The following is a 15,558-nucleotide window of genomic DNA, read 5'->3' as shown; positions in this document are numbered from 1 at the left end:
AACGCTAACGAGATATATCGAAACTAATTGCCTTGGCAATTAACCGGGTAATTTGTGAGAGTTTCACGACATAGTTCACACACCAGACAATTCATTGAACATTTGAAAACACACGTAAACGAATGAATTGTGTGTTGTCCGAGAAACAATGAAGATTGGAAACTGCCAATTAAAGTTGTGGTTGAAATGATTGATGGCGAGTTTCACCGTAATCTAGTTCAGTGGCGGATTAATTACGCGAGGTTCTTCAACTTGACGACCTTCGACTGCGTTTATTTGCATATCCAGACGGCAAGTCGCCAACGATTGCATGTTCCACAGTATTTTCTGGACGAGCGCCGTTATGAATCGATTAAACGGCCGGCAATAGCGTGATGCAGTTTTGTTCGAAATTTTAACCGATAAATCAGGAACACATTCTCGATATTCCGTTGCACGAAAACCTTCCCTAATTAGACTTTTTTCCCGTACGGACAAGCACGTGACCTCACACAACTAATAAATTGGGAAATTTGTATGCAGGAAGAAAATGCATTCACGCTTTCCATATGGCACTATAATACACGTTCAATAAAACAGCAACGTAACCGCTTGATGACGGCTTTACAGATACGGCAACGTCTTAACAAAATCCCATCATATTGTTACTACATCCTCGAACGAGGAAAAAAGCCTTTTAAGCTGAAAGCATCTTCTAACCTATAAGCTCTAGATAGGTACCGAAAATCAACCCTCCAAAATAAATTAGGAGAATAAAAACAAGATTAATGGATTTCCAGTTGCCTTTTAAGGATTTTTTCCGGGATGCCTTTACGTAATAAAGCTTGAATTTGCATGTTCACGTGTGGATATCGCGTGCGTGGATCACACCCTCCCATAGTCCTTGGACCCTAATGGGAATAGTTGGCTAGTTTCGATATCGGCTTGTAAGTTTACTTTTAGCAGTGACTCATGGAATGTTCCCATCCATAATTGTTGCGGGATGTTAATTGGAAAGTGTGGCACGGGGATAATGAAAACCAACGCAACATTGAAATTGCATTTTACGGAACGTCCATCATCATTCGGTTCTAGTTTTTGTATTGTCATTCTCATTTGTTTAGAGGCATAAAAACAATTATTATTCCGTTTTATACTGGACCGAAGTTTTACATTGTGATTCTGTTAGTACTTTAGGAAAGAAAAACTGGTTACAGGGAGAAAAGTTATCTCCAGGACGACTCCTGGAAATCAATCACTTGAGACAAAACTGTCAGGAAGGATATTGGAAACTTACAAGGTTATTTTCGTTAATGAGACAAGATGAATCCCTCTTAGGACAGAAAATGAGTCTGGCCAAAATATGCAGCATTGACAAATTCAAATCAGCTGAGAACATTTTTGTCTTATTGGTAAAAACGCAAAATTACGGTTTTTTGGTGAAATACTGACAAACAATCAGTCTTTCTGTACGACATAAAAAAGGTTGGACTTTTGGCATTCCTTAAGATTGTTTTTAAAAAATTTGTTTTCCAGATCGACATGTTGGGTAAATTAACAAAGCTTTCTCACGAATCCTCAAACTTCCATATAAAATGCGAAGATTTAGTTTAGGAAGTTAAGCTAATATTTGAAGAAGTCATCTTAAGAAATTATTACCCCGGTTAGGTGTTACAAAAAGTCTATAAATGTTACACCATATTTTCAAATGTTTTAGAAAGTCTAGAAATTTTATAGAAAGACAGGAAATGTAGCAAAAAATTGAGAAATGTTGCAGACAGTTTTAAAATGTTGCAGAAAAGTCTTAATAACGTTTTGAAATATCCTAAAATGGTTCACAAATACTGAAAATGTTGCAAAAACTGTAAACATTTTGCAGGAAGTGTAATAATGATTTGAATTGTCATAAAATGTTGTAGAAATACTGTAAATGTTACAAAAAGTCTATAAATGTGGCACCATATTTTAAAATGTCTTAGAAAGTCTAGAAATTTTATAGAAAGACAGGAAATGTAGCAAAAAATCGAGAAATGTTGCAGAAAAGTCTTAATAACGTTTTGAAATATCTTAAAATAGTTCACAAAGACTGAAAATGTTGCAAAAACTGTAGTAAACATTTTGCAGGAAGTGTGATGATTTGAATTGACATAAAATGTTGTAGAAATACTGTAAATGTTACCAAAAGTCTATAAATGTTACACCATATTTTCAAATGTTTTAGAAAGTCTAGAAATTTTATAGAAAGACAGGAAATGTAGCAAAAAATTGAGAAATGTTGCAGACAGTTTTAAAATGTTGCAGAAAAGTCTTCATAACGTTTTGAAATATCTTAAAATAGTTTAGGAAGACTGGAAATGTTGCAAGAATTCTATAAATTTTGCAGGAAGTGTAATAATGATTTAAATTGACAGTAGAAATATTGGAAATGTTACAAAAAATCTAACAACAAGTGTACAAACTACCAACACTGATGATTTACCCACATACTTCACAAGGGAATTTATCATTAATTTACATCTTTCTATAGTCACAATCTATTAATTTGCTAACGTTATAAAACTTGTCATTTAAAATCTTATTAGTTGTTACTAGAAAAATCACTTTCACACTAACTTGCTTGTCAAGTCAAAAAAGCAGCTTTTTCTTGATCAATCACAAAGTACCAACACTGCTGTGATTTTTGCAAATACTCTACATGTGAACTTTTGCACCAACATATTTAAGGTCATCTTAAGCTAGGTTTTAATTTGACTGTGATATTTTGCACGTGTCCTGTCACAGTCAAATCATAACCGCCTAGGTAGAGCCTAAAGTGGCCTTATTAAATACGTCAGTATCCATTATCCGCTATTAATCCATTAGCATCACCGTCGATATGCAAAACAGATTGATTGACGTTTTTTTTTATCAATTTTCAACTTGACCCTTAAGGTTTTTTTTTAATTTTCTCCATTTTTTTGGGTTTTCGAATTTATTTCACTTTGCCTTCCTTTCAGTTTTTTCTTCTCAAACTCTCTCTTTACTAAATTTAGTTTGTTTAATCTTCTTGCTTTAGCTTCAGTCATTTTTTATGAAGATCGTGTACGAGTTTCTCTTTTCTTCCATACATCATTATTTCCACACATAATTTTCAGGTTACTTAGTCGAACAATCGACACCTGTGTTTAAACGCGCAAGCCACAGTAGCTGGAATACCATCAATAACCATCATTTCGAACTCGAATTTTAATTGAACATCATTAGTAACACTCGCATATATCTAGGATAATGGGGTACGTTCTCGTTATTATACGTGAACGAACAGCCGACGTTGCAAAAAAATCGAAAACTGCATGTTGCGGTGCACATTCTAAAATACTCTATTATCCTACTCAGCATACGAATTCATTAATCAGTTAGTCATTAAATATCTGAATTAGATGAGTAGATTTATTACCTCGAGTTGGACAGTTTCCTCCGTCCTAATAAAACTCGTAATTCCAAATTATAATTTATTGAATGAGTAGTAAAAGCCCATATGTTTTGCTGTGTTAATCAAATACTGATTTAATTAATCTATTAGCTTTTAATAGGTCGCGTTTGTTTAACTTAAATTAGGTTAGCCGCGCAGACACACATATGGAGAAATTTAATTGGCGATTTTATATCATCATTAATTGATTTACGAGCGCGAAACGAGGTTGGAAGAGAATTACGGTCGTCCATAAATTAAAACCATCACAACAAAATGAGCAAGACAACCCTAAACAAACCACCTCACCCTTTTCTTGGATTTGATCCGGAAGTCGTCCAAAAAGGTGTCGAAACTTTTGCCTCTCAACATTTTCTAGTGTTTACATATGACCTAAGTATTGACACGAATTTGTCCCTAAAGAACCTAAACACACACGCACACAGACTTTTTGTGAACGAGACACTTAAAACATCTTCCGTCCAAACACGATCTAACATAAAGACTACCAAAAACGCGCTAAACAACGTCCTATTTATGTACTCAGATCGTTACGTCAATTTGATTGGCCATTAGCCGCTGGACGATAACTAGCGGACAAGGATTCCCGACTCTTTTTATAGATACAGACCGGGATAACCCGTTATCAAAGGAGCCCAATCAATATCAGTTCGGTATTTTATTAATTTAAATATCCCGTGCTATACGCAAAAAATGGTTTTTGATAATAAAACGTTCAATAAACTGAATCCACTAGATTTAACAGCAAAGAGTTGCTAATTTGTATCATTGTAACTCAATTTGCCAGATGTAATTTATAAGCGCAAATATTTGTGTCGATGGGAACTTTGTACTGAAAATGGACGTAAATGATTATTCGAAGGCAAATAACAAAAATGTTTGTCGATCAATTTAACGGAAAAGGTTTTAATGAAATTGGTTGTTCGGAGTGTCAGGCTAGTCGCAATATTCGAATAGTCTTAATTGGTCAATCCTATTTGAGAGAGTGTATTCGAGTTTTAATATGTTAATTGGAAAGTCAATCATTCTGACAACACAAACTGGAAATTAAGATTAACAAGTATTCATTTAAGTGTCTTCACTTTTAGTAGAAACAAAATTGTAATGTGCAGGTGGCATAGAAAGTAGTTTTTAAGACAATGTTTCATTACAATTTGCTATGAAAATGTATAGTTGATGTCAGATTTAAGTTTCATACAAAGTTTCCAATCAAATTACGAAAAAAAATTTGGAGCAAAAATAAATATTGTCTTTGTATCGATTTTTTTATTATTAAATTGAATAAGTTATCATGTATGCACAATCAAGTCATTCATATTTATTCACGACCAAACAAGCTGTAGATCGACTAAATTTTTATTTATACGAATGATAAATGTTAGAGAAAATTTGGTTTTGATTTTATTCAGGATATTGAGAGGCGTGGTTGCATATGGTAATTAACGCTAACAGGAAATAACAGAATAAGAAGTTAGTAAAGTTTCCAAAATATGATTTAAATACTCTGTTAACCGTATTAAATTAATGATAATTACTCTCGTACTATTCTCGGTTACCAACTCTCTGTTCAGTAACTCAATAAATAAAGAGCAGCCAAGAGAAGTAAGAGTCAAGACACTATTGTTACGATTTTCCCGTGGGTTTACACAAAGTCAGTTTAACTCAACAATTAATAAATTTATTTACACTTCAAAACCCTCCGTTAAATAATTAATTCAGCTACTAAAAACACTACTACAATTCCACAATTATTTTACTATTTAACCTTTACCGCGTTCCCAAATTCACTACTCCCGCCGTCTGAAACCGTTTCTTTTATATTCGCAAACCACGTTCTAGAATGACCGCAAAACGCTTCGCGATTTGCCTCGAATATCAGAGATGCTTCCAGGTGTCGCTTCCTAACTGTGGCCTACTTTAACACGCGCCCGGCCAGATATTGCGGCGCTTTGATTCCATCCCGAATCGAGTGCTCGTTCGGAAGCATCGAGCATAGTAGGCCCAAACCGTAACACTACTATGACCCTCTTTCTTCCTAAAGCAGATTGTTTAAAGAACTGTAAGTAATAACTTATTGTGTTATTGATAAAAAGTTTTCCTATTTTTTAAAATTTCCTTTTAAAGTTTTATTGTTTGCTGTAGCAATTCTTATTCTTCTTTTATTGAACAAAATACTTGATTAGGACATGAACAATCTCTAAAATAATCAAAACAAGATTTGGAAAAAAAAACGCTTCAACTTCCACACATGTTGTAAACTAGCCGAAACTCTATTGGAGATTTACATATTATCATTCTCGACATTCTGCATTCATATATTCGCTAAAAACGCACTAAAGCAAATTCATAACAAGACATTTTTTATTTTAAATGGCCCACAATTCAAGCTGTCAACGGGCCTCCGGTTTATTTGTCGAAAACTGGGGCGAAACAAAATAAACCGAACAATATGGGCAAAAGTGGGAAAACTACGCACAATAGCGTGAGTGGGTGAGTTATTTACCCAGTAAAAGCGACCAACTCCAGCGCGATAAAAACGCGGCACTTTTGAGAAGTCGTGGTAGCGACGTTATCGCGTTTCCTTTTAGACAGGTTGCGTTTTCCATCACCGCGTAAACTGCGGTCCATTAAATTGAAGAGCAATAACTTTCCACGTCCGGTTGTGTCATCATTTATTTGTCGTGTTGTTAATTTTAGAGGAGTTCGAGTAGCGCCGACAGGTCTGTGGAAACCGTAAAAGTGGAGAGAAGACGGCGTCGTAGCTGCTGCATTATTTTTCTCGAGGCTGGTGGACGTCAAAGCTGCAAACAACGAAGGCAGAAATTGCGAAACGGCCAACGTTATTTATGCGAGAGATCGAAACAATGGCCTATTTCGACGAGAACAGTTTTCCCACGCAAATACTTAATTCCTTAGTCGTGCTATCAGCAGAGTTTTGCGCAAAACCCTTCTTTTAAAATACAAAAAGCTCTCCCATAACCTCGTTATATCGTAAACAAATATCCAACAATTAACCGGAGACATGTTAGCAACGATTCTCGGCAACGAAATCGGCAGTTCGTTTTTCCACCAGTGGTCGCGCGTATTCACTTTACGCTTTCTACCGTTTGTTCTCCCGTCTAGCCTGCTCTTGCTATAACTACTGTAGAAATATAAAATACAGTTAAATAATTAAAAATGTATTATAGTAATTACTAAGTAATTATTGTGCATCATTCTAGGATTAAGTGTTAATGAAATGGGAAATCGTAAGAAAAATAAACCAAGTATTTTGTTTAAACATTTTTTAAGGGTTGAACATCGACCGTTGCTGGGGGTTTTTTTCACTAAATCGACTAAGGGTAGATATAGGAATATTATCCTGTCAAAAACTCAGAAAGGCCGGGTACTTTAAGGAAGTGAGGGTTAATTAAATGCAAGGTGGTGGAAAAAGTAGAAACATTTTACAATTTAAATTGTTTTTAAGGGTTGAAAATGGACCGTTGCTGGGGGTTTTTTTCACTAAATCGACTAAGGGTAGATATAGGAATAATATCCTGTCAAAAACTCAGAAAGGCCGGGTACTTTAAGGGATTGAGGGTTAATTAAATGCGAGGTGGTGGAAAAAGTAGAAACATTTTACAATTTAAATTGTTTTTAAGGGTTGAAAATGGACCGTTGCTGGGGGTTTTTTTCACTAAATCGACTAAGGGTAGATATAGGAATAATATCCTGTCAAAAACTCAGAAAGGCCGGGTACTTTAAGGGATTGAGGGTTAATTAAATGCGAGGTGGTGGAAAAAGTAGAAACATTTTACAATTTAAATTGTTTTTAAGGGTTGAAAATGGACCGTTGCTGGGGGTTTTTTTCACTAAATCGACTAAGGGTAGATATAGGAATAATATCCTGTCAAAAACTCAGAAAGGCCGGGTACTTTAAGGGATTGAGGGTTAATTAAATGCGAGGTGGTGGAAAAAGTAGAAACATTTTACAATTTAAATTGTTTTAAGGGTTGAAAATGGACCGTTGCTAGGGGTTTTTTTCACTAAATCGACTAAGGGTAGATATAGGAATAATATCCTGTCAAAAACTCAGAAAGGCCGGGTACTTTAAGGGAGTGAGGGTTAATTAAATGCGAGGTGGTGGAAAAAGTAGAAACATTTTACAATTTAAATTGTTTTTAAGGGTTGAAAATGGACCGTTGCTGGGGGTTTTTTTCACTAAATCGACTAAGGGTAGATATAGGAATATTATTCTGTCAAAAACTCAGAAAGGCCGGGTACTTTAAGGGAGTGAGGGTTAATCAAATGGGAAATGGTAAGAAAAATAAACCAAGTATTTTGTTTAAACATTTTTTAAGGGTTGAAAATGGACCGTTGCTGGGGGTTTTTTTCACTAAATCGACTAAGGGTAGATACAGGAATAATATCCTGTCAAAAACTCAGAAAGGCCGGGTACTTTAAGGGAGTGAGGGTTAATTAAATGCGAGGTGGTGGAAAAAGTAGAAACATTTTACAATTTAAATTGTTTTTAAGGGTTGAAAATGGACCGTTGCTGGGGGTTTTTTTCACTAAATCGACTAAGGGTAGATATAGGAATATTATTCTGTCAAAAACTCAGAAAGGCCGGGTACTTTAAGGGAGTGAGGGTTAATCAAATGGGAAATGGTAAGAAAAATAAACCAAGTATTTTGTTTAAACATTTTTTAAGGGTTGAAAATGGACCGTTGCTGGGGGTTTTTTTCACTAAATCGACTAAGGGTAGATACAGGAATAATATCCTGTCAAAAACTCAGAAAGGCCGGGTACTTTAAGGGAGTGAGGGTTAATTAAATGCGAGGTGGTGGAAAAAGTAGAAACATTTTACAATTTAAATTGTTTTTAAGGGTCGAAAATCGACCGTTACTGGATGTTTTTTTCGCTAAATCGACTTAGCAGTTCATTCAGACATTTTCAGTAATTGTAGGTTATGGTTGTTGACTCATTTGCCATATCAATCATTATTGTATTTGTAATACCACTTATAAGGGTATCTAGATCCTTTATTTAATTTTGTTAACTATGACAACACTGCAGACATTTCGTATTTCAAGAAAATTTGACTTCTTTATATCAAAGGAGCGCCGACAATGATTATGGATCGGCGCGTGCCGGTGGGGGACGCACTTCTTTTTATGGAGTGTAGGATTAAGATAATAAATTAGGCCAGTCAGCTTTTGTCTTCGCCTATTTTTATATTTTTTAACGGTCATTTTAACAAGTAAATATAATCTCTTCAAACAGAGAAATTACAGTCATGTAATTCTCTTTTGCCTTGGTGTTGGTAATTCTAATTTCTTGGATATTTTACAAAGCTTTTACTTTGCTTGGAAAATCGTTATTATTGCAACCAACTTTATAAAATTTGCCAGTTACTTTGGCACGGTTAAATACTTCACAGTTCATTCGCTTCTTGTACGTTGTTGTGCTAACTGGGAATTGCCTACTCGTTTCCCAAGTGTCCCAAGGGAGTTATTTCCAAATTGTTCATCTAAGAAAACTGTTTCTTATTCGCAATGTAAGTATGTTTGAGTAGAAATAAATTACAGTTTAGCATAAAGAAAGTTGAAAATATCACAAATTTGTAACTTATATCGGGTGTCCAGGAGAACACGGGGACATAACAGATTAACATTAAAAATCGTTTTTTTCTTGTGTCTGTTCAGTTGGGTAATTATTGTAAAACTTTTTAAATTGAAGTCGTAGAGCGTCTATAAAACTATTAAACTGAACTGGTCATGTTGAGGGTTGTGATCATAATTTTGATTTTTTATTAATTTTGGATTTTGTATGTACTTTCTACAAACTAATTGTAGTTTTATCATTCTTGAAAATTTTTTAAAAAGCTAAATAGACTGAAAACAATCAAGATGCCTGTTTCTTGTCGACGATAAAATTGCAAGATTGAAATTTAAACTAAAAGTTTTTAGTTTTCCAACTAAATCACCCTTACAGAGAAATAAAAATAACCATATTAACCTCTCTTGCTTTTTCTGGACACCCGGTATGTGGTTTTACACAAAACTCAAGATAGGTCGTTCTTATAGTGCGATGTTATTTTTTTTACAAAGTACCGAATTGTAAGCATTTGAATTTTTTAGGAATAGGATCAAGGAAGTCGAATTTCGACATTTTTGGGTTGCGTTCAATAGAGGAGAAATAAGTCCAGCGGCTGTACTTTCAGAGGTCGAGAGGGATTTATTTTCTTTTCACCCCGAGTATGCTCTGGTACACTGCGTGTCTGCCGACTTAAAAATGTCCAAGGGCATTGCACGAAAAATTAGGTAATTTTTGTGTTTGCTATCTCTTATTTTTATAGATACATTATTGCAGTTTTAGTACATTTTCGTGTAATTTACGGATGTGACCAGCAATTTTTATTTTGGTTTTTACTACAGGGTGAAATTGAAAAACTGTACTTATTTATAGACATTTACTTTAATAAAACTTGAAGTATTTTTTTATAATAAAAAAGGTGCGCACTACACACTATACGTTTTCTGTTTATGCTTACTAACAGTAACAGCTTTTTTGTGGTAGTATTGAGCGCTTTTTTTGGTTTGAGTAAAAGGACAAAATGTATCAGAGACAATATGAAAGGTGGGTTTATAAAATCAATAAAATAAAATAATTGTTGAAAGTTGCTGTTTGCTATGTCGTTGCGTTGCGTTTATAAAAAAAAAAATAATATATAAATAAGAGATAAGATAAAATAAGATAAGCTTGCGAACTTATTTTAACTTCCTTTTTTGTTAACCTTAAACACTAATTTTGATTGGTTCTGTTTTGAATAAATTAAAATTTTAAATCGGGAAGTCCTTTAAAAGCAATTATTTAAAAACAAATTAGGATTAAAGCAATTTATTTGCTGGACTTAAATTATTACTTTGGAAATCACGCTAGAAGACATACAACTACCTGTACTTCTTTTAGGGATGGCATCAGCTGAGGTAATAATAAATATCTGGTAGTTTCTCTATAGTAATTTTTATTTTGTTCTGTAAACCCTTTTCAACCACAGCAGATCATTTATATTATTAAATTATTTTTATTTTATTGGTTTTATAAACCCACCTGAAGTCGAGTTGTTTTCGGCTGAATAAATACCTGAATGTTTTATGTTTTATTTTATATTTTTAGGTCAAAATTTGGGGTTGGTGGTTTTACCCATTAGCCTCAGCAGGGCAAAGTGGGCTATGCACTTCTGCAGTTTTCCAAGGGTTTCAAAATAATTCATTTGATCACAAAGCCCAAATATTTCCACAAACCTAAATATTTGTACTTATGGAGGGCATTGGTAGATTAACGGCAGTTGTGCATCTCACGAAATTTAAAAAAAATTGTTATGCCAAAAATAGCGTGTGGATTAGATAAAAAAAATTATAAAATCGTGAGATGCATGATTGCTTTCATTTTCTACCAGTGCCCTATGGAAATTATAATTTGTAAATTTTAGTTTTATTTTTACTGTTTTCAAGATTCCCATGCTTTACACATGAACTTGTTTCACACTATAATGTATTATTTATTTTTGTTTTTTGGGCTTCGCGTCAAAGGTTATCTATTGTTTTATTTTTACAACCATTCACTGCAACAATAGTCGAAACATTTATGTCAATTTAATTGACAAAAAATCTTTCTCAGAATTCAAAATTACTAAGTATCAGGTTGTTTATTTATTATAAGTTATTGTTTGCTGTGTTCTGCTGTTTTTTATTTTTCAGATTTCTTGAAGTTTTTCAGGTTCAAGACCGAACCTAAGTCAGTGGTCTTGTGTTGGGACGACTAGGTTAATGTTATTTTCTACTTAGTTAAAAATAGTGCAAAATTCCATTTTCCCAACAAACCTTTTTGATGCGGTGAGACGCAAAGCCCAAAAATCGAAAATAAATGAATAACTCTCCTCAACCAACTTATAGAACATAGCTCCAACAATTTATTATGTTTATATTTCAATAATATACAGGGTGTCTTAGAAATAAGTACCGTAAATTTAGGGATAAACTGAGCTGGCCCAAATATGAAAAAAGTTAAAATATACGTGGATCCGAAAACTCTTCGTTTTCGAGATATAGAGAGTCAAACACTCTAAAAAATACAAAACTATAAACTTCTGCAAAACCATCATCATCAATTTAACTCAAACTTTGTGGGTAGTGAAGGTTGTTTATTTTCAATAATTTTATATATTTTTTAAATACATTTATTTATTTTATTCTATTTATTCTTTATTTATAATTACATGTATTTCTGAGATACCCTGTATTTTTATATTTTATTAGGAAAATAAGTGTGTTTGTGTCATTTCATACAAACTTTTATTGAACAATTAGTTGTATAAAATGATGAGTCAATAGAGCCCGTTTATGTGCCTGATTTTATGTACAATTGTAACTGGATTATATACATTTAAAAATAAAACAAAAACCTACGATGTTTTCAATTTGTCAATGACGTTGAGAATTACTTTATTTTACTAGTACTATTAGGTCTACTAGTTTTTATTAGGTTAAGTTAGGTATTATTGTAACTCGTATTGGGTGTTTCAACCACGGAGTATAGCACTCATAACAAAAATAATTGTAAAGTAGGCGTCGTGACATAAGATGACAATGTAATAGAAAAGTTTGACCCTTACACTTTGACTCTTGCCATATACGCCCCACAAAAAAGACGCCAACAATGACAATTATACCTTCACTAAAACTGATGTTTGAAAATAATAATTAATGTTATAAAGATTTGTGTAAAAGTATAAACCTGTTTTCGTTTTAATTATGTTACTTTATTTGCAAATATCAGAAATTGAAATGCTAGAAAGTCGCTCTTATATTCGCTAACAAAACCAATTCAACCACTTTGTCAGATATATTCAGAGCAACTAAACTAAGCCTAAAAACGTTAAAACAAAAGCATACCTACAAGACGTGAGGAAAAGAAATAAATAATACGATATGACTCTTATTCTTTCTAGACAATTTTTATATAGGCTTTGCCAATTTTTCGGCGGTTTCCAACTACTTCGGCTTCTTATACGTCGGCTTACATCAAAGAACACCGTCCTGGCCGTGTCTGGATCTAATGTAAACAGACATCACGCGTGAAAATAGAAAACGCTGAGCCTTGCAACAAGCTCCTGGTCAAAGAAGGCAATGTTGCCAATACGAACGTACTTAACCACCAACTGAATTATCTTTCAAAAATGTTTTTTTTTTACGATACATCCATAAAAAAATAAGAGTCGGGCTTTCCAAGGTCTTCCAAAAATGTGATAGCTACATGTATCCTACTTAGAGAAAAATCCTTACTATTTTCATCAGGGCTCATTTAATTCACCTTACGTCCCTTAAAAGGGTCGGTCTTAAAAGTCGGCCTTTCAAAGGTCTCTCCAGAATGTAATAGATATATGTACACTAAGTCCTTTTAGTGAAAAAAACCCCCAGCAACAGTCGATGTTCAACCCTTAAAAACTGTTTAAACAAAATACTTTGTTTATTTTTCTTAATATTTTCCATTTGATTAACCCTCACTCCCTTAAAGTACCCGGCCTTTCTGAGTTTTTGACAGGATAATATTCCTATATCTACCCTTAGTCGATTTAGTGAAAAAAACCCCCAGCAACGGTCCATTTTCAACCCTTAAAAACAATTTAAATTGTAAAATGTTTCTACTTTTTCCACCACCTTGCATTTAATTAACAATCACTTCCTTAAAGTACCCGGCCTTTCTGAGTTTTTGACAGGATAATATTCCTATATCTACCCTTAGTCGATTTAGTGAAAAAAACCCCCAGCAACGGTCCATTTTCAACCCTTAAAAAATGTTTAAACAAAATACTTGGTTTATTTTTCTTACCATTTCCCATTTGATTAACCCTCACTCCCTTAAAGTACCCGGCCTTTCTGAGTTTTTGACAGGATATTATTCCTGTATCTACCCTTAGTCGATTTAGTGAAAAAAACCCCCAGCAACGGTCCATTTTCAACCCTTAAAAAATGTTTAAACAAAATACTTGGTTTATTTTTCTTACCATTTCCCATTTGATTAACCCTCACTCCCTTAAAGTACCCGGCCTTTCTGAGTTTTTGACAGAATAATATTCCTATATCTACCCTTAGTCGATTTAGTGAAAAAAACCCCCAGCAACGGTCCATTTTCAACCCTTAAAAACAATTTAAATTGTAAAATGTTTCTACTTTTTCCACCACCTCGCATTTAATTAACCCTCAATCCCTTAAAGTACCCGGCCTTTCTGAGTTTTTGACAGGATATTATTCCTATATCTACCCTTAGTCGATTTCGTGAAAAAAACCCCCAGCAACGGTCCATTTTCAACCCTTAAAAACAATTTAAATTGTAAAATGTTTCTACTTTTTCCACCACCTCGCATTTAATTAACCCTCAATCCCTTAAAGTACCCGGCCTTTCTGAGTTTTTGACAGGATATTATTCCTGTATCTACCCTTAGTCGATTTAGTGAAAAAAACCCCCAGCAACGGTCCATTTTCAACCCTTAAAAACAATTTAAATTGTAAAATGTTTCTACTTTTTCCACCACCTCGCATTTAATTAACCCTCACTCCCTTAAAGTACCCGGCCTTTCTGAGTTTTTGACAGGATATTATTCCTGTATCTACCCTTAGTCGATTTAGTGAAAAAAACCCCCAGCAACGGTCCATTTTCAACCCTTAAAAAATGTTTAAACAAAATACTTGGTTTATTTTTCTTACCATTTCCCATTTGATTAACCCTCACTCCCTTAAAGTACCCGGCCTTTCTGAGTTTTTGACAGGATATTATTCCTATATCTACCCTTAGTCGATTTCGTGAAAAAAACCCCCAGCAACGGTCCATTTTCAACCCTTAAAAACAATTTAAATTGTAAAATGTTTCTACTTTTTCCACCACCTTGCATTTAATTAACCCTCACTTCCTTAAAGTACCCGGCCTTTCTGAGTTTTTGACAGGATAATATTCCTATATCTACCCTTAGTCGATTTAGTGAAAAAAACCCCCAGCAACGGTCGATGTTCAACCCTTAAAAAATGTTTAAACAAAATACTTGGTTTATTTTTCTTAATATTTCCCATTTGATTAACCCTCACTCCCTTAAAGTACCCGGCCTTTCTGAGTTTTTGACAGAATAATATTCCTATATCTACCCTTAGTCGATTTTGTTAAAAAAACCCCCAGCAACGGTCCATTTTCAACCCTTAAAAACAATTTAAATTGTAAAATGTTTCTACTTTTTCCACCACCTCGCATTTAATTAACCCTCAATCCCTTAAAGTACCCGGCCTTTCTGAGTTTTTGACAGGATATTATTCCTATATCTACCCTTAGTCGATTTAGTGAAAAAAACCCCCAGCAACGGTCCATTTTCAACCCTTAAAAACAATTTAAATTGTAAAATGTTTCTACTTTTTCCACCACCTCGCATTTAATTAACCCTCAATCCCTTAAAGTACCCGGCCTTTCTGAGTTTTTGACAGGATATTATTCCTATATCTACCCTTAGTCGATTTAGTGAAAAAAACCCCCAGCAACGGTCCATTTTCAACCCTTAAAAACAATTTAAATTGTAAAATGTTTCTACTTTTTCCACCACCTCGCATTTAATTAACCCTCAATCCCTTAAAGTACCCGGCCTTTCTGAGTTTTTGACAGGATATTATTCCTATATCTACCCTTAGTCGATTTAGTGAAAAAAACCCCCAGCAACGGTCCATTTTCAACCCTTAAAAACAATTTAAATTGTAAAATGTTTCTACTTTTTCCACCACCTCGCATTTAATTAACCCTCAATCCCTTAAAGTACCCGGCCTTTCTGAGTTTTTGACAGGATATTATTCCTATATCTACCCTTAGTCGATTTAGTGAAAAAAACCCCCAGCAACGGTCCATTTTCAACCCTTAAAAACAATTTAAATTGTAAAATGTTTCTACTTTTTCCACCACCTTGCATTTAATTAACCCTCACTTCCTTAAAGTACCCGGCCTTTCTGAGTTTTTGACAGGATAATATTCCTATATCTACCCTTAGTCGATTTAGTGAAAAAAACCCCCAGCAACGGTCGATGTTCAACCCT

The 15,558-nt window shown here is 34.0% G+C and overlaps 1 protein-coding gene and 2 long non-coding RNA genes across 12 annotated transcripts in view; 2 read left to right on the top strand and 1 right to left on the bottom strand.

The window, feature by feature from the left end:
- LOC145737902 (uncharacterized) overlaps window positions 1-6,653 on the top strand; it is a 35,664-nt gene extending 29,011 nt beyond the window's left edge. For both annotated transcript variants that reach the window (XR_014180523.1, XR_014180522.1), the window contains one exon: window positions 6,149-6,653. This is a non-coding gene — a long non-coding RNA (uncharacterized LOC145737902). The remainder of the gene's footprint in view (window positions 1-6,148) is intronic.
- RapGAP1 (Rap GTPase activating protein 1) overlaps window positions 1-15,558 on the bottom strand; it is a 159,435-nt gene that overhangs the window by 13,773 nt on the left and 130,104 nt on the right. Inside the window, exon 1 of one of the 9 annotated variants that reach the window (XM_081991724.1) lies at window positions 3,740-3,939. The exons of the other annotated variants lie outside the window; for them this stretch is intronic. Coding sequence (XP_081847850.1) covers window positions 3,740-3,802 — 63 coding nt within the window. The 5' untranslated portion in view covers window positions 3,803-3,939. Of the gene's footprint in view, window positions 1-3,739; window positions 3,940-15,558 lie in introns of those variants that run through there. 9 annotated transcript variants of the gene reach the window in all.
- On the top strand, window positions 7,470-12,224 carry LOC145737979 (uncharacterized). The gene is made up of 3 exons (XR_014180540.1): window positions 7,470-8,987; window positions 9,571-9,753; window positions 10,610-12,224. It is a non-coding gene; the product is annotated as an uncharacterized LOC145737979 (long non-coding RNA).

Source organism: Ips typographus, linkage group LG1 (assembly GCF_016097725.1).
Source record: "Ips typographus isolate SLU linkage group LG1, UJ_Ityp_2.0, whole genome shotgun sequence".
In the NCBI taxonomy this organism is placed as follows: domain Eukaryota; kingdom Metazoa; phylum Arthropoda; class Insecta; order Coleoptera; family Curculionidae; genus Ips; species Ips typographus.
This window is presented reverse-complemented; position numbering and strand designations above follow the sequence as displayed.